This window comes from Falco punctatus, assembly GCF_963210335.1.
Source record: "Falco punctatus genome assembly, chromosome: 16".
Lineage (NCBI taxonomy): Eukaryota > Metazoa > Chordata > Aves > Falconiformes > Falconidae > Falco > Falco punctatus.
This window is the reverse complement of record NC_137596.1, coordinates 6462895-6485419: the sequence shown is the minus strand read 5'-3', so window position 1 is coordinate 6485419 and position 22525 is coordinate 6462895. Positions and strand designations below refer to the sequence as shown.

General features: G+C 44.4%; 2 protein-coding genes across 15 annotated transcripts in view; one reads left to right on the top strand and one right to left on the bottom strand.

The window, feature by feature from the left end:
• LOC308054116 (uncharacterized protein) overlaps positions 1-1412 on the top strand; it is a 34926-nt gene extending 33514 nt beyond the window's left edge. For all 14 annotated transcript variants that reach the window (XM_080366382.1, XM_080366386.1, XM_080366381.1 and 11 more), the window contains 2 exons: positions 719-828; positions 1175-1412. In XM_080366382.1, the coding sequence (XP_080222508.1) occupies positions 719-828; positions 1175-1406 (342 nt within the window). In that variant the 3' untranslated portion in view covers positions 1407-1412. The remainder of the gene's footprint in view (positions 1-718; positions 829-1174) is intronic.
• Positions 1413-4205: 2793 nt separating this feature from the next.
• Positions 4206-7814, bottom strand: BTG4 (BTG anti-proliferation factor 4). The gene is made up of 4 exons (XM_080366388.1): positions 5602-7814; positions 4871-5008; positions 4546-4741; positions 4206-4387 (listed from the first exon to the last, which is right to left on the bottom strand). Exons 1-4 carry the CDS (start codon positions 5772-5774, stop codon positions 4211-4213), a joined length of 684 nt encoding a protein of 227 aa, XP_080222514.1. The 5' UTR covers positions 5775-7814; the 3' UTR covers positions 4206-4210.
• Between the last annotated feature and the right edge of the window lie 14711 nt (positions 7815-22525).

The following is a 22525-nucleotide window of genomic DNA, read 5'->3' as shown; positions in this document are numbered from 1 at the left end:
TTACAATGAAAGGCTGAGCGAGCTGGGGCTGTTTGACCTAGAACAGAGAACATTCAGGGGAACCCCATCAGCATATATAAACACCTGCAGGGGGGTGTAAAACAGCAGAGGCAGGCTTTTTTGACTCTTCCCAATGTCAGGGTACTGAAACTCAGGATATTCAGTCTGAACACACTTTTTTTTTTTTCCTGTGAGGGCAAGTAAGCACTGGAACAGGTTGCTCAGAGAGGTTGTGGGTCCTTCCTCCTTGGAGACATTCAGAAGCCATCTGGACAAGATCCTGGGCAAGGGGCTTTAGGCAGCTCTGCTTAGCTGGTGGTATTAGACAAAAAAACCTCCAGAGGTTTGTCCACCCTCAACCGTTCCGTGATTCTGTGGGACCCATAGGCACTGTTTGAAGTACGATGCTAAGACACCTTTTGCTTGCTTTAGTATCTTAAGAGCACGCATCTGAAGGCTGTGTAAGGGTTGGAGTGGGCTCCTATATCTTCAGCTATAGATATCCAGCAGATAAAACTGTGTTCACATGTAAGAGATGTCTTTTTCCTCTGAAAAACCTCATACCAAGAAAAAGCATTTAGCTTCATGCAAACCGTTAAGACAGCATAAAAAGCAGTACCGTGAAATGTATGTCCATTAAATAGTCTATAAAAAGGGTTCTTAAAATTAACACTGATCTGCTTTCTCCACTTCTGTGCTTATTGCATAACATGTGAAGAACAACCTCTTGCTCCATACGAAAAGTGAGGAACCACAAAATGAAAATGTGCTTGTGAAGAAAAAAGAGCATTTCCCTCATGCCTCAAGCAGCTGCGGATGGAGGAGATGGTAAGAATTAACTGTTGCACTAACACAGCAACAACTGAACTGTTTGGGGGGGTTGACACAAAGCAAATCATGACATGTCTTCATCATGACCTCACTTTATACTACCAAGCTAAGCTCCATAACCTTTCACATTGAGGCACGGTGCATAAGGAACAGATCCAATCTGATGCCAGGGTACGTCACAGAAAGATGAGGTACTTGTCTGTGAGCTACCGTCACTCCTCAGCAGTAGAGAAGTTCAGTTCCCGTGAAATTTGTCTTTCTGGTTTGCTCTTGTGAAGAGTCTACAGATATCATGAACAGTGGCATTCCTGCTGTCTGATTTTCAGCATTCCTCTTTTTTTAGCTTTGAAGAGGAAGCCTGCACTCACTTGTCCCCTTCAGAACTTGAGGATAAAGTGGATGTGTTAACTGAAGAGTTGGTGCATATCATAGAGGATGAACACCAGTTTCTAAACAGCAAAGGCAATGAAGACTTGGGTTTTTACTACCTTGAAATAACTAGTTTGGAGAAAGACTTTTTGGTAAAAAAAATAAACGCATTAGAAGAGAAAATAGCCCTAGGCAGAAAGTTGTAATGGTAGTCAAAAGAAGACTTGGTGGTTTGGTTCTAACTTGGCCCTCTGCATTTGTCTTCAGGCTTTAAACCAAAGGAAGTCTTGTATTTTTGTTTTAACTGCAGTTTATTTTCCCCCTTCATACTAAAGGCTCATTAAATCAGAAGTGAAAGCAACATAGTAATCTAAGTGACAAGACTTTAGCCTGAGTGACTGGCATTTCTGGCTACATTAAGTGGTGAAAAGACAAACCTCATTGCAAAAGCTCAGACTCCGAGTTTTCAGGAACAGAAGCAATACATAGAATCACTCATAACTCTGTTTAGCATTAAAAAAAATATTTTTTTTAGCTAACCTATCGCTTCTCCACTGTTCTGAAGCCTCTGCAGACAGCAGCCAATAGTTACACTTTTCTCCTGACTTTGAGGCAGTGAAAGCTATAGATACCATCAACTGCAGTAACTGTATCTACACAATCACACAGCAAGAGCCAGAGATACCATCTCCTCCACTGCAAGAAACTTGCCCAGCCCAGCCCACTTGCTGTGATGTCACCATATTTCAGGTGCCCTGTGGTACCACCTGCCTGGGAGCACCACCAAAGGTCCTGCACCACCAAAGGCCAGCCCTGCTCTTCAGCTTAGAGACACGCTTTCCTCCTCCCACACCCAGGAGCCAAACCCCGAGATACATGAAACGTCCAGTATTCACTGATCAATGAAACAGCACCTCTTCTCTGCCCACCACAGCCTCCGGTTTAGGTACAAAGCAAGCAGGGAAGGAGCAGAGGCAGCCAGGATCCTTCCTTCCCCACCTGTACAAGAATTCAGGGATGCACAGCACAAGTTTCAAGATAGTTCATCAGTCAATACCCTCAACACTAATGCTGTTACCTCATTATACATCAAATAATCAACACTGAAAACCACTTGGATTATTATAACTCTACAAATCATGTATCTATTCAATTCTCTCAGAACTGCTGAATCAATTGTTCACACCTTCACCCCCTACAGAGATGTTTATCTCACTAAGAAAAAACCCACCACTGATTACAATAAAGGGATTAAGCTGCTACAGTGCAAGTTCTACCATCAAGGCCGCAAGAGATAATTGGAAACACTGCTTCTGACTTACGGTAATGAAGAAGCCTCTCCTCACATCTTATTTACTCAAGTTTAATCAACACCCCACATATTGCAATTTTCATACATAAAAGCAGGCTTTAAAACAAAGTCTTCTAAAACTGAACTTATCTCTAGTTATCAGAAGTACAAGATTTTTTTTTACTTTTTGCATGAGTGATCTACCAACTCTGTATTAATACAAACTTTACTGCAAAAATCTTGTGCAAGAGTACGTGTGACCAACGTGAGTTTGTACCGAAGAAACGTGGACAAAGCCGTGGTGAAGCAGGACCGAGGCGTAAGTGTGAGAACAGTCGATTACAGCCCTCTGCCTCCTCCTGATTATGCCCATGCAAATCACATTTGAAAGTAAGCTCAGATGCAGTTTGAGAACCTATTACTTAACATGACAAACATTAGCTAAAAATCTCATAGTCAATGTGAAAAGCTAAAGTCTATAGCACGGTTTTTATTCTCTTTGAATTCACTTATGCAGTCAGCCCTCTGGTCTGGAGCTGGCTGCTACTTGTTTGCTTCTACAGAACAAACAAGGCTTCACCTTCAGGGCAGGGGTTTCCCCCCCACACAGCTTATTAGACAATAATGGTCCAACTGCCGCAGCAAGCAGAAGCAGCTGCAGTAAGCAACAACCACAGGTATTTCATGATCTATTAAGTTTTGACAGAATAATTTGTTTAGCAATTTAACCAGCAAGACAGAAGCTGTTGACATCACTTCTGTAACCCTCACGCCCCACAGTTTAATCAGCAGGCAATGATGGAGTAGGAGATGAGTAGTGAGCAGGAGGACATACTGCAAGTCAGAGCAAAATCCTGCTCATTCTGATTGTTTGAAACTTTTTTTACCCAGCACCGGAAAACACAACGCACAGCATAGGTTTGAAGCCCAGTAATATTCCAGTGAGTCTTTCTCCACCGAAGGGGAGTCTCCATCTGCATGGAGTTCTGGACTACCTGGAAGATAGTTTGACTCAATTTCACCAGAGCTATGAGAAAAATTTCCTAGGGGCACCAGTATTGCAAACTGACAGGCTAGGTGTCCTTGGAGAGAACTGCTCCATTTGTCTATGAGGTGCTGCTTCAGCTTACAGCTGTGGAAAGCTACAGCACAACATATTCACCCCTCTGCTGCCCATGAACTTGTCTTCTTCCAAAAGATAAGCTACACTCTAGAGGCAAAAGCCTAGCTGGAGCCACAGGGCAGTCTTTCACAGCTTCATTCAAGGGGGAGCAGAGTTGATTTGCTCATGATGTGCAGATGTTTTGCTCACAACACAGCTGCCCACACTACCTTTGCCAGAAGGAAGCAGACTATCCTTCAGAGCAACTTGGAGGATGTTTTTATCTTCCTGGTCTTGCTTGTGTTTTCACCAAAAAGCTTTAACTCCCTTCAGGGCACTGATAGCAGATCAGACAGCTTTTATAAAAAAACATGAGTAAATTTATTGATAGATGCATTTCCTTTTTAACTTACGAGTCTCACATAATTTTCAGCCTTATCTTAACATTAATAAAACATTTAAAAGGTCATAGACTAAAATCCCAAAGTTTCAGATGCACAGAGTAAGATGTAGGGATTAGACAGTGCCTTCTGGTTTCATGAAACTTTGTAGTGCCAGCTTTCATCCCATCCCATCACTCAGTGTTTCAACAGCCTGTAACAGGCGCAGCCACAGGTCTACCGCTTGGTGTTGATCCAGTGGTACCTATCAACACACAGTCCTGTGAAAGCAGCTGTTGACCTGTAGACCTTGTAACCCCTGTGCTGGGCATAGTATGAGCCATCAGTCATGTAGGTCTTCCTATGAAGATACTGAGACCAGGGCTGTAGGGGCGCCTTGTAGTAGTCACTGAACTAAATGGCAAGAAATGAGACTATGTTAAGGAGTGGCCAAGAAAGAGGGGAGATCAGCCTGACCACCAGTTGCCAAGTCTATCACATTCTCCATGAGGGAACCCAGAGGTCAGGTGCTAGCTCCTCCCAAAAGCCACCTACCATGACCGCAGCCTTACCTGGTAGATACTGTTGGGATTACTAACAGTAGGGATCGCTTTCGGCTCTTTGTTGAAGCCCTCCTCATCTGAAGAAATACCAGAATGATAGTCCAGTGCTGCTCTGTCCACAGCATAGCTGATCTGCTGAGGAAGCTCTGGGTTCTCCTCCCCTTCAAAGTGTGCAATGGTGAAGGGCCGGTTCCTCTCACCGTATCTGAAAGCGATGGGATTTGTGTAGTGCAGCTCCATGCTGTGGACATCTGACACTAGCAGAGCACATCCTCACATGCTAAGACTCTAGTAACAGGCTTGGAGTTGATCAAGCCACAGCTCCCCAGCTTACCTGCAACACACCTCAAATGGATCAACCCACAGCGTCATCTCTTTGGGCAAACCGAGCTTATTGAAGTCCACTTTACTCTCCACACAAGCCTGCTCCAGCAGTGGATCTCTCCTCTGATGTTTGTTTATCCTTATACACCTAGGTGAGAACAAAGTGCAGGTGGATTTAAAATTTCACTGCAACTTTGCAAGCCCCACTCGCACAGAAATACACTTCAGCTGACTATTTTCTCCCAGCCCAGTCAGTCTATGGATGCAAGTTGTTGTCACTCATAGCCCCAACCTGCAAGTTAGCCTGGCTAGCTGGTTTATAAACCCAAAGAAGGTTTTATTTGTTTTAAAACACATAATGCAACAACTCACTTCATTAGTAGTTTTAAAGAAAATTAAAAGCAGTGACAGCAACTACACAAGTCAGTTTAAGACCCCTTGAATTCTGCATTCAAGAAGTCAGAGGGCCACCCAGGGCACTCTCTGCACATTGTCTGTAGATCTCCACCTCAGCTCTCCAGCTGTACCTACACACTCTGAAGTTACTTTGAAACCAGACGTATCTTTACCAGTTCATAACACTCCTTCTTCAAGCTTACGGGACAGCCAAGTGGTTCTCTTCCAACTTCATGCCACTTATTTCCAACTCAAGGGCTCCAGGCACCAAAAGGTTCCTGACTGAACCCTGGATTTCCTACAAAGGCTCCATTCCCCCTCCCCTTCTACTAAACCTCCTCTTACCTGAAAGCTTGTCCTCTGGATGGGTTGTCCAAGTACCAGTGATTCTTATACTTCTCAAACAGTACTGTTGTCAGCCTAGCTGCAAATTTCTCCATTTTATGCTTGCTCAGCTTGTCTTCCTTTTTCACCAGCCTTGTGATGAAGAAGACTGTGGCAGCAATTTCATCTTTCATTTTAAATTGAAGCACACAAGGTGCTTTAGCTGTTGGATAGTCATCAGTAGAGATGAGACACTACACTAGAGAGATTTAACAACATGAAGGTACTACCAAGTTCCAAGGATAGATATTGCAAAGCCTGCATATGACAGATAGAAGCTAGATAAGCCCAATTGCTAAACAACTGGAAAATATAGTTTGGGAGAGTGAAACCACTTCAAAGCATCACTAGAAAGCATTCATGCTAAGCAAGTTTATTTAGAATATTTAAATATTAAGACTATTTAAAAGTTTACAAGATGGTTTTCCTCCTTATAGAGCACAGTCAACAACCAGCAGTTCTTACAGTTACACAGCTCTTTTCTATACAACAAAACTCACAAACATTAAAGACCACAAACATTACCTTCCCAGACCAGAGCTGTGGAACACCTGAGAAGCTTTATAAAGAACTCCAAAAAGCCACCAAGGAAGCAGATCCAGTGCAACAAGAACCTATACCACTTACATGAGGAAAACACCAACACCCAAACCCCCCCCTCATTGCTTAGGGTTTATATAGAGTGGGAGATGATGGAGCTCTCAGGGATGGAACGATATTCAGGTGTGCACCATTTCACTAACGAATGTGCTGGTTTCAAAGCTGTTTCCAATCTACTTGGGTTTATTCCAGTATCAGGTCCTTCTTTTAGGGCATATTTGATGGATTCAGCACTGTATTCTGTTGTGTCCACCAGTCTATCTTGTTAATATCTGTGAAATATTTAAGCAAGATCCTCACCATAAGAAAAATAGTCCCAGGGTTATTAATTAATTATTAAAATTGCAATTAATTGCTTCTAGCAGACTTCACACAACACAGTTCCTTTCCTTATGAAGCCCTCATTTCTGGTATTCTTCATTTTGAAAATTACATGAGTCTGTATTCATCTTAACATTAATCTTCCTGGTGATCTGTATAAATGTGCACGGTATCAGCACAGATCAGTAGCAACCGTAGATGTTGCAGCCGAGCAATTCCGGTGCTCACATTTCAGTCTTGTGCATGGATTCTGGTACAAGGGATAAGAAAAATCAAGCAGAGAGGCACAGATTTACAGAAGTACGCATCTTTGCAGGAGTGTACCTTAAACCGTGAATATCTGGCTATTTCTGGATTTCTTTTCTGCTTCAGTCATGTAGTTCCTTGTTCTTTACAGTTTCTTTCTGCACCATAAAAAAACAAACCCCCCCCACAACCTTATCAAAGCATTTAGTAGAAACTCTGTTTTTAAGGAACGAGTAATAAATTACAAATAAAATAAAATAAAATAAAATGATGGCTTCTCTTTTTTTCCCCACATATCAAAATACTTCCTTAACGAATGGGGACCTTTCAATAACCACTCGAAAGCGAAATCAAAGTTGGAGGTAGATAATAAATCTCCAAAGAAAGTACCAGCACTGCCAGGAGCTGAGCTTTAACATCACCCACCAGCGTTTTGGCCACAAGAGTGTCCTTACCGTGCGCTGCGCTGGGTGCTTGCAATGCCACATGACGATTTTGTTGCATACACAAGCCCTGAGTCATTCCCTCCCTTGCACGGTTCACCCAAGAGGACCGTCGTGGCCTGTTACATGCGTTTTGGAAAATGATGTAGGACAACAGGAAACAACTGCTGTGCAATGCCGGGAAGAATTTCCGTGCAACATTTTTTCGGCGTCGGTTCACTTCTTTCTGTGCAGCCTGTGCAGATCTGTCCTCGCTGTGCTGGCCGCATCCAGCACACCAAAATTAGCTCTGGGCAACAGATGAGCATTCTTGAACAGGCAAAATAGATTTTCATGCCCGAGGCCTGAATTTTATTCTAGAGATTAAACTTGCTTTAAAAATGTCAGGGAATTGATGGGTCATGTTCTGATCTGAATGGATTCCCTTGTAGACACTGAAGACCATGTTTACAATCACATCAATTTTTCCTTGTTTTTAAACATCTGTTGCATGGTGACATCTCAAAGGAACAAAAAAAAAAAAAAGTTCTGAAGTGACTTGAAATGTTTAATCACATAGATTTTGCTCCAGTGAAGCTGCACTGCATAAGCAGTGGGCGTTATAAAAATTGGGGCTTTGCTGCTCATTTTAAGAGCGAGTCCATTGATGAGGGGGCTTAGACTAACAGGTGCAGCTAGATACAGCTCTCCTCTAAGTAGAGTGTTCACAGGCTTGTTCTTGCTTCGTCTCATCCATGATGGTGGATTGTCAGTCTCTGCACAGCACTGGAACAACCTGCGTCCCCGAGAGACTGTGTCCTGCGACATTCCAGCTCTGCAGGATTTGCTCATAGCTCTGCCAGAGCTATACATTCCTGAAAAGCTTTCCAGAAGTCTCATCTAGCCACCCCTGAGGTCTCCACATATTATTTCCTCAAGAGATGACACTTGCTTCATGAAGTATCTTAAATGTCCAAGAATTTTCTGCTGGAGTTATGATCAGGTACCCCAAGGTTTTGCAGAGGAGCAAGCTAGGATCCCTGCAAAGTCTGAGGCAACAGCAATGCACTGATCCCTTTTCTAGTGCCTTCGCTTCTAAGAAAATGCAGCTACCACAGATCCGGGGTTTTCTAACCCTACTGACAAAATCAGTGCCCAGGAAAATATCAAATGAGAGCCAGATTTGCCACTAAAAATGACAGATAATGCACATAACCATAGGTTTTGACGTTCTTCTCAATAACAGTTCAGTCCATTCAGGGTTTCATGCACAGCCACAGCCACAGAGATCGTGGTGACTCTAGGGGTGATGCCACGTTTCTTGCCAAAGCTTAAGGATTTGCTACTTAGCCTGGTTTCTGTCTTCATGTCATTTTTTCACAATATCATATTAATCTAACAAATGATATGACTCCTTATAAACCTTGTTTCCCTTTTATTCCTGAACTATCAAGGTTAAAATAACATTGCCACTGCAGAACAGCAGCAGGCTTCATAGGGAGTCCCTCCCCTGCCCTGGAGTTCAGAATTTGATCATAATTTTCCATGTAACAGGAATTACCCAGTTATTGCCTTTTGCTCGATAAATGCCGGTTTGAAGCAGTGGGACGCATCAGTCAGTGGGACTTTGACCTGGCTCCTGCCTTCCTACTTTCTCCAACTTGTCCAGGCAGGCCCCGTGAGTTGGGAAATTGTGTGACAAAAGAGTGAAGTGACTGGATTCCACAAAGGACAATCAAAGGGAAGGTCTGAATCCCGCCACCACCTCCCGCTGTTGAGTTACCGGTTCCCATAGTTAACACATAAACTGCAAGGCAGCAGCAAACAAACCGCTCACCCGAGAAACCCGATGGCAGCGGTGCAATCGGTCATGCACGGAGGTGCTATTGCTGGGATGTTAGGAGGCAGAGCCCAGCCCAAACTGCACAGGTTTATAACACCAAACACAGGAAAATTTAAGCAAAATTCTTGGCAATTCATCCAGCTGGCTCTGATTCCTGAGGTTGTCATTGGCACAGAAATTAGGGTCTGTGGTATTTTTAATATCGTGCAGGAGTCCAAAGTTTCTGTTCAGAAGTTAGTATTTCTGCTAACGGCACGGAAACCAGAGGAGCAGAGAGTGTTTTGGGCTTCCCATTCCAGTGACAAGAAAAATTGGCTCTTGTAATTAGGTAGATTCGTTGAACCTAAATCCTTCATAACGCTGTCAATTGTCACTGACTTGAGGAAAAGGTAGCCTTGGATGCTCTGTTTGGAGTAAGTACTCTATTTGTAGTAAGCAGCTAAGAAACAGAACGTCAGACCCCGAATGTGAACAGCCCATCCCAACGTGAGACCCACTGAGGAACAGTCCATTGTTGCTCCCACTCCTTCCCAGTTGCATCCAAACAGAAACTGTCAGCATCCCAGCAGGTTTTGCAAAAACCACAATGAAAAGCCAGGTCTTCTGGCTGATGTGATGCGTGAGAGAAAGGAATAGACATTTGTGCCTTTTGTTTAATGGTGCTGATGGGTTTTAGTCCTATTAGGAGAAGAAAAAACCCCAAACCTCTAACCCCCCCCTGCACTACGGTGCCCGGACATCCGTAGGGCTGATCCAGAGCTCGCTGAAGTCGATGGAAATCCATCCAAAGACTTCAGTGGGATTCAGATCAGGACCCTCACTCAGCACAAGCATTCTTAGCCAGATTAAATGATGGGTCTCCTGGGTCACCGGGCAAGCCTGGGCATGAACTGCAAAGGGAAGGAGCCGGTCACAGTTTCTGTAGTAACTGCAGGCCAAACCACGAGCAAACACTGTTTCCCTAAGCACGCTCCTGCACGAGTCACCCCTGCAGAATTTTTTGCAGTTTTCTGGCTTTAAAGGATTGAGTACATGGAATGAATAAAACAAGGCGCAGCTTGCTAGTGGCAATCTTCCTCCTGCAAGCCGTTTGATCTCTGTGGATGGATAACAGACAATTTCCCCAGGTAAGCCACTGTAGTTCGTTAACTATCGATAGAAAAAAACAGTAAGCCTGAGTTATTGCCAGGTGGGAAAACATCCTAGGTGGCAATCTTCTTAGAGAAAAACTTTACATTGGCTTTGTCGGGCTGTACACTGTCCTGATCGCATACAGAAGTATCACCTAACAGCAGTGTACGATCAGTAGTAGTGCTGCACGAACCCAGCACCAAGTCGAGTGCCTCTGCCATCACGTCAGAGGGCAGAAGAAACCTTCTATCTGCATGTTAAAAACTTCCACCTTGATCTAGATCATACAGTCTCTGTGCAAAGAATTATTTTTGACTGAAACAAGTCAGAAACTGGTCCAATCAAAGCAACAAACTACAATTTTAGTATGTTCATTGCTCACAGATTTTTCCCTTTCAGCCCCGACAAAAGGGCTTAAGAACAGACATTTCAGAAATTAACCATGTTCCAATCAAGGTTTTCACCTTTACTTGATCACTTAGTCACCCCCTGGGTGTCCTGTAAAAACCTGATAGGTGCTTACAGATAAATTTTCTGGTTAAAGTGTTGAACACGAGCACCATATTTATTATGCAAAGCACACGGGACAGTATGACCGTACTAATTACACCGGTGGGGACGAGCCTTCCACCCAACGAAAACACTCCCTGGTGTAAAAGGTCTTTGCAACAAGGTCTGTGCAGCAAACCTGGGTGGTGTGACAAAAGGGTGTCACACAGGGCAGATGCCAGAGGGAAGATGTGATTTTAAGGAGGTGTGTTCCACGGATGGAAGAGATGCTCCGGCTCGAGCTCCGTCTGTAACAGTTGACTTCAGGAAGTTTCCACCCTCGTTCCATGAGCTGCCACCTTCCTTCGCAGATGAGGAAAAACTCTGCAGTCCGTGTGGCTGCCTGACAATGATTATCACGTCTCAATGCTTTTAATTCGGTTCATATTACAATATAGGAATTGGGGAAAGCTTAAATTTTTTTGACGAGGTTCTTAGGTGTCTGAGCACCATATATTCCTAGAATTTAATTTAAGAACATCAGTCTTTAGCAACTTGAGCAATAAACTAAACTTAAAACAAAAGGACTGGTTCTGGTCTAGCGTGTTCTAAAATTAAATAGCAAAGGAAAGACTGCAAGGCTGCCTGGGTGTATTTTGTGCAGTCTAAGAGCTATTGCTGTAGCATTGTAAATTTTTTTGCTGATGTAATCATGTTATCAAGTGTTGATTACTTTTGTCACTTCTTTCTTGCTCTCCATTTGCATGCCACGATTTTCAGAAACGACAAGAGGTTTGAGCCATCCGGCTGGCCACGATTGACACGGGCCTCGCAGCGGTGTGCAGTTCTCAGAGAGGGTGGGATGCCCAGAAATTTCTAAAGGACAAGCCCTTCCAAAGCATCCCAGGTCAATTAGATGCCCCAAACCACGTGGCACTTAAGACTTATTCCCACAGTGCTGGTGGATCCCATCACCAGCTGAGGATCACATCTTGACACCGTTGCTAACAGAGCTGAGAGGAGCGTGGTTTTCTCCTGCAGTTCCTCCTCCCACATAAAAAGGGGCTGTGCAGGGCACAAAATGTCTTTGCTCCTGCCCAGCCTCTGTCGGCAGCGTGGCACGGAGCAAAGGACAGCCTGAAGTGGGGACACTCAGCACCCTGCCGAGCTGTGCAGCCTGCCTTCAGCCCCTCCACCCCTGAGCGGCAGCAGGATGGGATTGTGCTGGTGCTGATCGTGAGGAAGAGCAAAGGCGCTTAGAGAAACAAGACCCGAAATGTGACGGAGCAAGAGGACTGCAGCGAGCTGCACAGGTCAGGAGCAGGCGTGCAGAAGTGGCCAAGCCCCAAGAAACAGGGAGAGAGGTGGTGGGGGTCATCCTTGGGTGATGTAGAGCATGTGTCATCCTTGGGTGATGTAGAGCATGTGTCATCGTTGGGTGATGTGCAGCATGTGCCTCCCACTGCATCCAGTGCCAGGAGCACAAGATATTAATTGTTCCAAGCTGTTATTGTTCTTTTCTGGGGTCCCCTTCTGTGGCAGCTGGACCGCTGGTGTGAACACAACCTGGCTGAAGCGCCGGTCTCCAGGTGCCATCCCTGGGCTGCCACATGTGACACTGAAGCCTGGGTCACCTTCGGTGCCTGCGGCACAACCTGCAGCCGCTCGCCCGCAGGAGCAGGGCACAAACCCCATGCGTGCCCTCTATTGACTTTGCCTGTAGAAACGTTCTTTGGCAACCGAGCTTCCTACGGCACGAACCATCGGCTCCTCCGCGCACAAGCCCCGGCTGAGTGGCCATGACGACAGGGTGTACACAAAGGTGATGGGCGTGGGGCTGACCCACAGCCCAAACTGGGGACACTCCAGCCCAAGGGACCCAGGGAAGAGCTGGGCACTCAGGGGCCACCTAAGGAGCTGCCCCCGGGGACGTGCCTGCCACTGCCGGGTGCTTGGCGCGTGGGTTGCTGAGCTCTCCGGGGAAAAGGGCAGGGAAAGAAGAGTGAAGGAGCTATCTTCCCTTTCCATTGAACCTTTTTTATAAACACTTTATCATAAATGCAGCCCTTATTGGGTTTATGACAAGGTAAGCTTCCTAAGGGTAAGTCCTGAGCTCTTTTTCTGCATTTGCACAATAAGGCATTTATAGGTGAAAGCTAGCAAAATCGTTTGACTTGCAGACAAACTTTTCCTTGTAACTTCACAGACTGCCTCATTCCTGATTAAGGAATAGCCTGATAAACCTGTATCAAACAGTTTTATCACGTTACTAATTGCATACCCGTGTATTAGACACAAGGCATAATTTATTATAACCGCTTACACACAGTTTTGTTCTGCAGAACGGATTTGGTAACTTCTTTAGCTACCACAGATCAGTGTAAAAGGTTTGAGCAGCCTGATACCCGATGAACAGCGTGATCTGTGCTCCTGTCTTTTTCCAGGAAAAAAAGGCTTTCTGAAGCTCAGGGAACTAGTGAAATTCTACCCTTCCTACCATGGCTGTAGTTACATGCATTTTTTTCTGAAAACCTGTAAATGGAAATTGCACAAAGCCGGTGCTGCAGGACATTAACTCAAGTGCTCCAACTACAGAACAAGGATAATTAGGATCACTGTGACATCAGCACTAACAGCCGACATGCTGTAAACCAAACAGAACATTATTCCTGCTGAACATTTTGTCTTGGCTCATATTTGCAGCTGTATTTGTACTTCGGCTCTGAACACAGCTACCACTTAGTCCACACGCATGCAGCAAGCACTGCCTGCAGAGACTTTTCTCATTCCCCAATTCCATCGTGGTGTGTTATAATAATTTAAATTTTACTCTTTCATCGCTTTGTCTTTGCACTCCCAAAATGATCTTTGTGATGCATCCACCACAGTGTTCAATTATTAAGAGCAATTAACTTGTGATATAAAGACTTTGGATTCAGTAGAATAGCACTAAGGGTGATACGAGCAGCGTTTTCCATTATTGTCAACCGTTTGTTGTTAGAAGAGCATTTGAGGAGATGGAGTATGTTAATGTAGCTATTGGAAGTGCTTCCTTTTTTTCTAGGTTTGGATGTCATGACCCCATCGCCGGAGCAGTGCTTGGTTTGTAGGCAGTGTAGTTAGCTGATTGTCCCCACCACTCCGCAATCACTAACTTCACTGCCATCAAAACAAGGCACAGGGTGCCCCGCTCCAACCTCAGCACAGAAAACAGCACAGCAAAACCTCCTTACCTCTAGTGTCAAATTATTAATGATGTTTGTTCATTTACAGCTTCATTTCCAGCATTTTAACTGTCCAACAGAAGTGTGCGGTGTGTCAATATCAAGTGATAAATAGCAATATCAAGTGAAACCTTAGATTTCTTGAAGTTGGTGCTAAAATTGTTAGGAACTTTAGCTTAGGAACTTAGGAACGTGCCCTGGAGCAAGTTTATTGTGTTTAAATTGTTTAGGTGCTGATGACATATTGTGTGCTGAAGTGCTTATGCACCAAGGTTGGACTAAGAATTTTTTTGGTTGTACCCTTCTGTTTATCTGTCAGGTATTGGGAAAATAATTCTCATTTAGCTTTCTTGTCTTATTTAACGAGCTAGTAAGTGAAGGGGGGGTTCAGCAATGATTAAATATTAAACTCACTGTATGCTATAAATGTTTTCAGTCTGACCACTTTGCTTACCATTCAAGAATTTTAATAATGGAGAAAATACTTGAGAGTGTTAGAACCTGCTCTAAGAGGGTTTTTGTTGTGTTTTTTTTAACAAAACCCCAGTCTCCATCAGAGGAGGAGTTGGAAGGGTACAGCCTCTTACATCAGCCTGGTTACTAGGCAGTGTAGTTAGCTGATTGCCAAAGGTAGCAATCACTAGCCACACAGCCAGGTAAAAAGGTTTGGAAGGTGCCTCAATGGAAATCATGCGCACGGGAATTCTGACGGCCGCGGCACAGGCAGCGCCAGCACCGTCCTCCCGCTTCCTCGGGGACACGGGGCAGGAGCAGGCTGAGCTGGGCAGGCCCGTCTCACCGAGAGGGGACACCAGGATGCAACCCCGTGTGGCACCGTGGGGACAGCGCCAGGACAGCGCCGATGGTGACCGATGGGCCCCTTGTCGTGGCTGGCTCAAGCCCAGCCGATGTGGGCTTCACCTGCACCTTCCGGACCTCAGCCGTGCTCCTGCCACCACGCGTGTCCTGACCAGGCTCTGCCACCCTGGGACATGAGGGGACCCTTCCCCACAAGGGTCCCTGCCCCGTGAGTGGACCTGACCCCACGAGGGAACCCTTCCCCCCAAGGGGACCCTGCCCCATGAGGGGTCCCAGCCCCATGAGGGGACCTGGCCCCATGAGAGGACCCTGCCCATTAAGGGATCCTGCCCCATGAGAGGACCCTGCCCTGTTAGGGGACCCTGCCCCACGAGGAGACCCTGCCCCATGAGGGGACCCTGCCTGCAGCCCTACACTGCCCCTGGGGCCGCACACCTCCCTGCAGGGTCCTGCACCTTCCTTGGGGCCTCATGTTCCTCCTGGGACCCCTCTCCAGAGCCTCTCACCTCTCCTGGGGTCCCCTCACAAACCTCCCCAAGGCCCTGGGCTCTTGCAGGGTCCCCACATCCTTTGCCTGAGCCCTGCACCCTCCTCAGACCCCCCTCCCCAGACCCCCCCCCCCTCCCTGCATCACCACCACCCACCTGCCCAGCCACCCTCAATGGGATGCTGCTTTCCAAAGGACTGCCCACAGCTTTCCAGAAGTATGGAGCGCTGCGTGCCCCCAGCTCGCAGACCTTCCATGCCCAGGTTCCTGCGGGGAATTACTTCTCAGGGATGAATAATTAGCCATGACAATGAGCTCAGGATCTCTTGCTCATTTGCCTCTCATCCGTCCGGTTTGGAAAGTGTGTGTGTGTGGGGGGGGGGGGGGGAGGAAGTGAGAAATGGAGAGTCTTGGAAGATGGAGAAAACGAAAGTAAAAGAAAAATACCTTCAGCAGGTAAGAATGACCGATCCTGACTCTTTTTTCATAAATACAGCCCGTTTCATGATGCTTGGCTAAAACTGATTCCCGGCCGGGTCGTGCTGCCTCGGGGCAGGGCTGGGAGCCTTAATTCCTTCCTAGCAAGCACATACTGTCTGCTCTGATTTAGAAACAAAAATTCGCCAACTGAGAGCGCCCAGATCCAAAAAGTGGATAGTTTGGGGGGGGAGGATGGGGACCGGCAGGGCTGCACGCACTTTCACACTCAATATCTTGGCGTAGAGACATTGGAGCACAGCTCAAAGCAAAAGTTTCTTTCTTAGTTGCCTTAGTTATTAATAGATCTTCTCCATTAGCCTGTGCCCAGCAGCAGCTGGCGCCAAGAGTTCATTAAGTGAGAGAAGCGGGAAATTTAGTAGCGGGTGGTTATTAAATCAGCTCCCACAGAACTGCTTCTGCCTTAGCCTGTCACTCAAGGATGGGCTTGGTGATATTTTTAGAGAGGCATAAATCAAGAACTGCTAGACCAAGCCATTTCAGATTTTACAGGAACTGCTTAGCTGCAGAACGAACTGTAGATCTCAGCACACAACATCCAAACAGAGTTTATGGGCGATGCCGTCTTTCCAAAGGAAGCGTGACTGGGATATTGTGGCACCTTTCAGGTTGGATCCTTCTGGACTGCCCAGAGCCTTCTGACTCAGCGGAGTTCTACCGAAGCGAACACCCACGGGCCGTGGCACGCTATGGCCCTCTCAGCACTGCAGCGAACAGCTCCCGTTGTCTGATCGGTGGATAGGCTCAATAAAACGTAGTATGCCGTGAGGTATAGCTACTCATGCTTATGCAGTGATTCAAGCCTTAAATTGGCCATGAAAAGCAGCAAAATAAGCAACACGGTACCCAGATCTCCGAGATTCATCTCCTGCAAAACAGCGGGGTTGGACCGAGCACACAGAGCTTGGGGTTTCTCCTGCTTTGCAAGAAAAAGAAGATACAGACAGCGGTCGTGCTTGCTATGGACACGATAGAAACTCTTGCCGAACTGATCTGGCTGGTTAATTAGTGTCCCACACATACGCCATAAATAAATTCACACAAGTAATGCAAACTAAGACAACTAGTATTAAGCATTGTAACAACATTCTCAGCCTGGCTCTGTAATTATACTTTTTTTTTTTTTTCTCTCTCATTTTAGTAAAACGTTCCACGTTCTTACTGAAAAGCCTCCAGCCTGGCTTTGGGCAGCGGGCCAGATGAGAGCAATCTGCAAGAGGTGCAGAAAGGTGCTGAGGTCTGCAAATTCTTTCCAGCAAGTCAGCAACCCTCCTTTTCCAATTAATAATTCCAAAATGCATCTCATCTGTTATCATCAATTAGCCTTCTTTCTGAATTCTGGCTGAAGCTAGCAACAGTCCCCTGAATCCTGTGTTCATTTTTTCAAAATTCAGTAACAATAGACGGTAGCATGGTTTTGCAACTTTGGGCAGCTGGCAGCCATGAGGATGACTGATTAGTTTCAATCAGTTAATTACTTTATTCAGCTACAGGGCATGCTATAAGACTGACATAAGTCTAAGAAAATTAAAATTAATGCACTGAACGAAATCAGAACAATGCTCACAGTGTTATCGGTCATAGGTGTCATTTGCTGTTCAAATGCAGATTTCAGCCTTGATTAGACAGCCGGTTCCTGCAGGATATCCCATGGGAAAGCAAAACCTGGAAGCTGTTGTGTGGGTCTGGGAAGTGAATGTTGTCTCCACAGTGGCACGGGGACAGGGCTCTTTAGAAAGCAAGCTTTGCTGCAGCAAGACTGTTATTTCACAGACTGACAGTGAATTTTCTTAGCAATGCTTATTTTGATTAGTTAGCCGATTTTGTATGAGATAGCGGTGAGGCACATGGCAAAAAGGCTGTTGTCTTTTGGGTGATTATTTCACTGGACTGCTCTGTAATTCGTTAATTCCCAGAGGCTTTGCAGGATATGATTAACAAGGAAATTTCAGAACTATAAACACAGCAAATCTGAGTAATCAGTTTAATGCCTCTAAAATAGGAATCCTTTGCTTATCTGAATAGATCTTTGAATTGCCGGACATTTTTCCAATCTGGCCACTTTTTCTTTTGATCTTGGTCTTATCTGGCTATTGGTGGTTACTGTGTGCGAAGGTGCCATCAGGAATGACCTGCAGACTCCTTACTGGCTTGGACTGGTATCGCCCCGAGCTCGCCCGATGATCTGGTCTCCTGGCTGGACCAGGCTCCTGCTGCTGGGCATGCACCGCTTGCCTTGCTTGGGTGAGCGTCAACTCCCCATCCTCGCGAATAAAAAAAATACACCTATTGTGATCTAAGACGTGGCACGGTTTTGCTTTTCTTTTACTCAGCTCAGGTATTTCACTTCCCTTTTCTGAAAGAGGAAAAACGGTGAAGGAGAAGAATTGGAATCCTAGGATATTGGGTGGGTGTTACTTTCTCATATCAGGACACCCAAAAACCCAGGGCTTGACTTCGGTCTTTTATGCTGTCGTTTGCAGTAATCTGTTGGGGGAAAGGAAAAAAGCTGGTGGTTTTTTATTAGGCTTAAAGCTGATTAAAACTTGGAAAGCGTTATTGAAGAAACCACTTTAAATGATGAAGATTGCTTAATTCCTAAAGCCAAATTGCATGTTAAAAATTGCCATCAGGCAAAAGAATCCACTGTGCTAAAAAAAGGGGGGGGGGGGGTCCCCATTAATTTTACATCATCTTAACCACTTTTAGATTATCTTACATTGTCTTAACCACTTTTAGATGGAAAAGAACAAATAAGAAGCTTTCTCTTTTTCTTTTCTTTTTTTTTTTTTTTTATGTCATGCACTGAGATGTGCTCCTTTCTGGCATTGGTTGAAGGTGTTCCCAAAATACTTCCTGGAATGTCTGTTTTGTAACAAATTGCTAGGAGTTTATGAAAACAGTTTAATATGCTTTTACTCAACTTTAATCTGTGATGTCTCACTGTAGCTGAAAGCTATTCATTTCCATAAGGCAAAAATACACCGACGTGCTCAGACGTCTGGGAATCAGATTACTAAATAATTCTCAGTAGGAATATATTCTCCCTAGGAAATTATTTTTTCTTCCAGGTGTATAAGAAGAGGAGCTTTAACAGGTTCTAGGATGTGTACTTCTCTTCTTGTATAGAGAAGAAACTGGACCATTGATTGAAGAGTCATTAAAAGTCCCATAATTCAAAACTGGATTAAATTCTATCGCCTTTGAAGTTAACACAGTTTTAAATCGCTTCTAGGGAGTAGCAGAAATTAGCTTAATCTGAAGACGCACCCTGCAGACAAAAGTTCTCACTGGTTGCACCTCTCAAGTGAAAAAGTTTTTGTAATGGGTCGTCAGGCGTATGTGAGTCCTAAATTACCCCAATTCCATAATGTCAGGATGCTACAGAATAGGATTTACCAACTTCAGGATGTTCATCTTGACCTTTGGAGTGATTCCATCTGGCCAAAGGAAAGAATGATTATTTCAAACCTCCTGTAAATCCAGGAAGAGAAGGATGCTCTCCCAGGCGGTGTGTTTTCAGGATCCCAGGAAGAAAGAGAAATCGAAGTACTTGATCCAGTAACCTGTTATGCCTCTTTCTGCTGTATGCTCACTCCAGTTCTCAGCTTCAATGAAGAACTGGAAGTTTACAAATAAGTATTTCACGCTTTTACTTCGTTATTGTGAGCTTATTGCGGCAAATATATTACTTTTCAGCCCAGGAGAAGGAGAAGGAAAAAAATACTAGCTTTCCTAAGGAAACCAAGAGAAGAAAGGATTGCCATAAATCTGATATTTTTATTTTGTATGCATCTCATTTGGACGCTTTTTATTTGGATTTGTATTATGGATGCATCTCAAGGTTTGTGCTCTCTGACAACACAGAGTTCAAAGGACCATAGTCCAGTATATGAGGGTTCATGGGGTGTTGCAAACTATACCGTGGCATCAGCCGTGCACAGCAACAGCACCTCGGTATGAACGGAACAAGCATGTGGAGAAGTTGGCTTTATCCCACAAATTCCGGAAGCAAAGAGGATCCTGCAGGCGGTGTGATTCCGCAGGGCTCAGGCCAGACAGCAGGAAGCAACAGGCACAGCAGCGAAAGGAAAGTTAAGCAAGCTAAATACCATTATCGGGCAATTGCAAGTCAGAAAAAACACAAGGAGTAAGACAGTGATACTATAAATACATATAAATACATATAAATACATATAAATACATATAAATACATACAAAGATATATAAAGACATATAAAGACATATAAAGACATACAAAGACATACAAAGACAAAGCTTTTGAGGATATAACTGACTTTCTTGATGCTACACTGTATTTTTGTGGGGGTTTATCTATAATTTCATCAGGTACCATCCACTGGCCTCGATTATTTGCCGCAAGCCAACAGAACAGAAGGGTCACTGAGGACGGGTTGCGTCCCAAAGGGGTGACTTGGTACATCCCAGTTTCCACAGAAAATGTGGAGATGCTTGCGGGAGCAGCAGGCAGGAACTGAGGCTGACGGCACTGCTGGAGGCAGACCGGGAGCAGGGATCTTGAAAACTGGAAGAACTGGGGGCTGAGAAGGGAAATAGAGCAGCAGCAGCGAGCACAGCCCTGCCAGAACAGCGCTGAGGACTCTGGCAGCGCTTTGCTGTATTCTATATAGAGACTATACGAAAGGACTTCCATTATTTAAATTAAACCTCAAATTAAAATTAAACCTAACATTAAAATTAAACCTAAAATAAATAAAAAAATCAGTACAACTGTGTGTAACTGTCTAAATTGCTCAGTTTAATATGCCAAAGGAATCTTTGCAGCCTGTTGATTGTTAGGTGCTCTGATTTTCTTCGTTGCTGCCTCCAGGTTTTTTCCCACTGAAAAACTAAATCACAGTTTATATCAAAGTTATTAAGCTGGCGGCAGGTTTCACATGCTCGGCTCCCTAAAAAGCTCTCATAAACTAAATCTGAGCAATGAAAGGAAGCACTCCATTCAGGGAGTTCTATCATTATCGGTAGTGGACTCTAGATTTACTGATTTGTAATGTTTTTGCTTGGCCTGGCTGGATGTTTATCAGATGAAGAAAATCCAAGAATAAGAGGTTTGTGTTACATTAAGGCACTTCTTTCCTTCAGTTGTAATTCACAAGATACAAAACAGAGATAGATGGTTTACCCCATAGAAGGTTAAACATCCGTCCTCCTGGAGAACCACATATCCTAATTAACACAATTTCATTACTCAATAGTAGAGAGCAGAACTGAGATTTTAAAGCTGATAAATGTAGTGATTTGAGAAGAAACTTGGAAAACAACATTTCAAACGATACTTTCAGAAATGACGTATTCATTTCAGATGTAAAAGCCTCCTTTTTTCTTCCCTCTTCTTTAAGCTTTGAAGTTGGTTCATATTAAGTACTTCCTCTTCTCAAAGTTTACTAAAATGTTGAACCAAGTATATCTGCTTTGTCCAAAATCTGTGCATCAAAGCTAGGCCTGAAACAAAATGTGAGTCTCCTTTTTTCTGACACAATGATTTATGTGAATTTTAATTTATATATTAATTTTATATATATTAAATATATATATAATTTATATATTAAAAATTATTTTATACTCTCAACTACTTGGGTACCATATTAGCACATCAAAAAAAACACCCAAACTCTTCGCTGTTGCTAGTGTAGTCTTCTGTTTTGGTCTTTGTACAAAGCTATCCTCCAGGATAAACAGTAAGTTTAGAATGAATTAGTGGTAATTAATAAGCCTTTCTTTCTAGAAAGAGCTGGTTTCTCATCTACATCAACCAAAGACCAAAAGCGATCACGTAAGGTAAAGAAAATACTTAAATTGTGTTTGGATTTGCTTTTTATTTTTTGTTCTATCTAAATAGTCAGACACTATTTTGGGGGGAACGTTGTTCTGGTGTTTGGTGGTGGTAGTAGTAGTAGTAGTAGGGCTGTTACTGCTACTGCTACTATTACTGCTATTACTATTGTTATTAAGAAAGTAACTGCTCAGTTTTATCCTTTATTAATACCTCTTATTATAAAATGTAGGCATTAAAAGGCTGAAAGTCTGCTGCTATTGTTCTGTCCTTTACTTTCTATTTATGTTCCATTTATTTCTAAATACTGGTTAAGGGAAGGAAGTGGAAGCTTGGACATTTTTTTAAAGTTACGAAGACTTCAGTTTTGCTATTCTGGCTGGAATTCAGAAAGTCAGGAAAAAGCCCGGTTGTCAAAGTGTTTCCCTATTTCTGGAAGGGACAGAAAGTACCAGAAAGCCTGTTCCGTTCCAGTGCACGTCTTGGTTGGAGGAGGGAAGCCCCACTGTGACCTTGTCAGCAGTACCACGCTGGATGGATGCTTTCTTTGGTTATCTTTTTCCAAATTTTAAGATGTTTCCACCTTTATTGCACCGCTATAGGTCCAAAAACTGATCAGCAAAGTAGCGTTGGATGCCATCACATCACGTTGCACAAGACGACTCATTCGAACCCTTTGGGATGTCAGCGTTACAAACCTGGGCGCACCGACCCAGAGGGTTTAATCCTGAAAATTATTCCGCCCGGGTGCAATGCAGCACTCTTGTGGAGCCCTGTTGAAATTGTCTCTGCCGTCACACGCGTCTGTAAGATCCAGCTGGTGACCTAAGGCGTTCGGGAGCCCTGAAGGCTTGGGGAATGCGTGGGCTGAAGTGACCCGAAGCAGAGCTGCTTGTGTTCAGGGCAGTGCTAGAGGTGCACCAGCTGCTCGCTCACCCGGCGGGGAAGGATTCCGTGGTTCCCAACAAACATCAGCCCCAGGAGTGCCGG

Coding starts and splice junctions, on each gene's coding strand:
- BTG4 (XM_080366388.1), bottom strand. CDS start 5,774: ATGAAAGATGAAATTGCTGCCACAGTCTTCTTCATCACAAGGCTGGTG. Junction 5,009..5,601: donor TCCAGAGGACAAGCTTTCAG/GTAAGAGGAGGT, acceptor GTTCTCACCTAG/GTGTATAAGGATAAACAAAC. Junction 4,388..4,545: donor ATCCCAACAGTATCTACCAG/GTAAGGCTGCGG, acceptor CTTGCCATTTAG/TTCAGTGACTACTACAAGGC.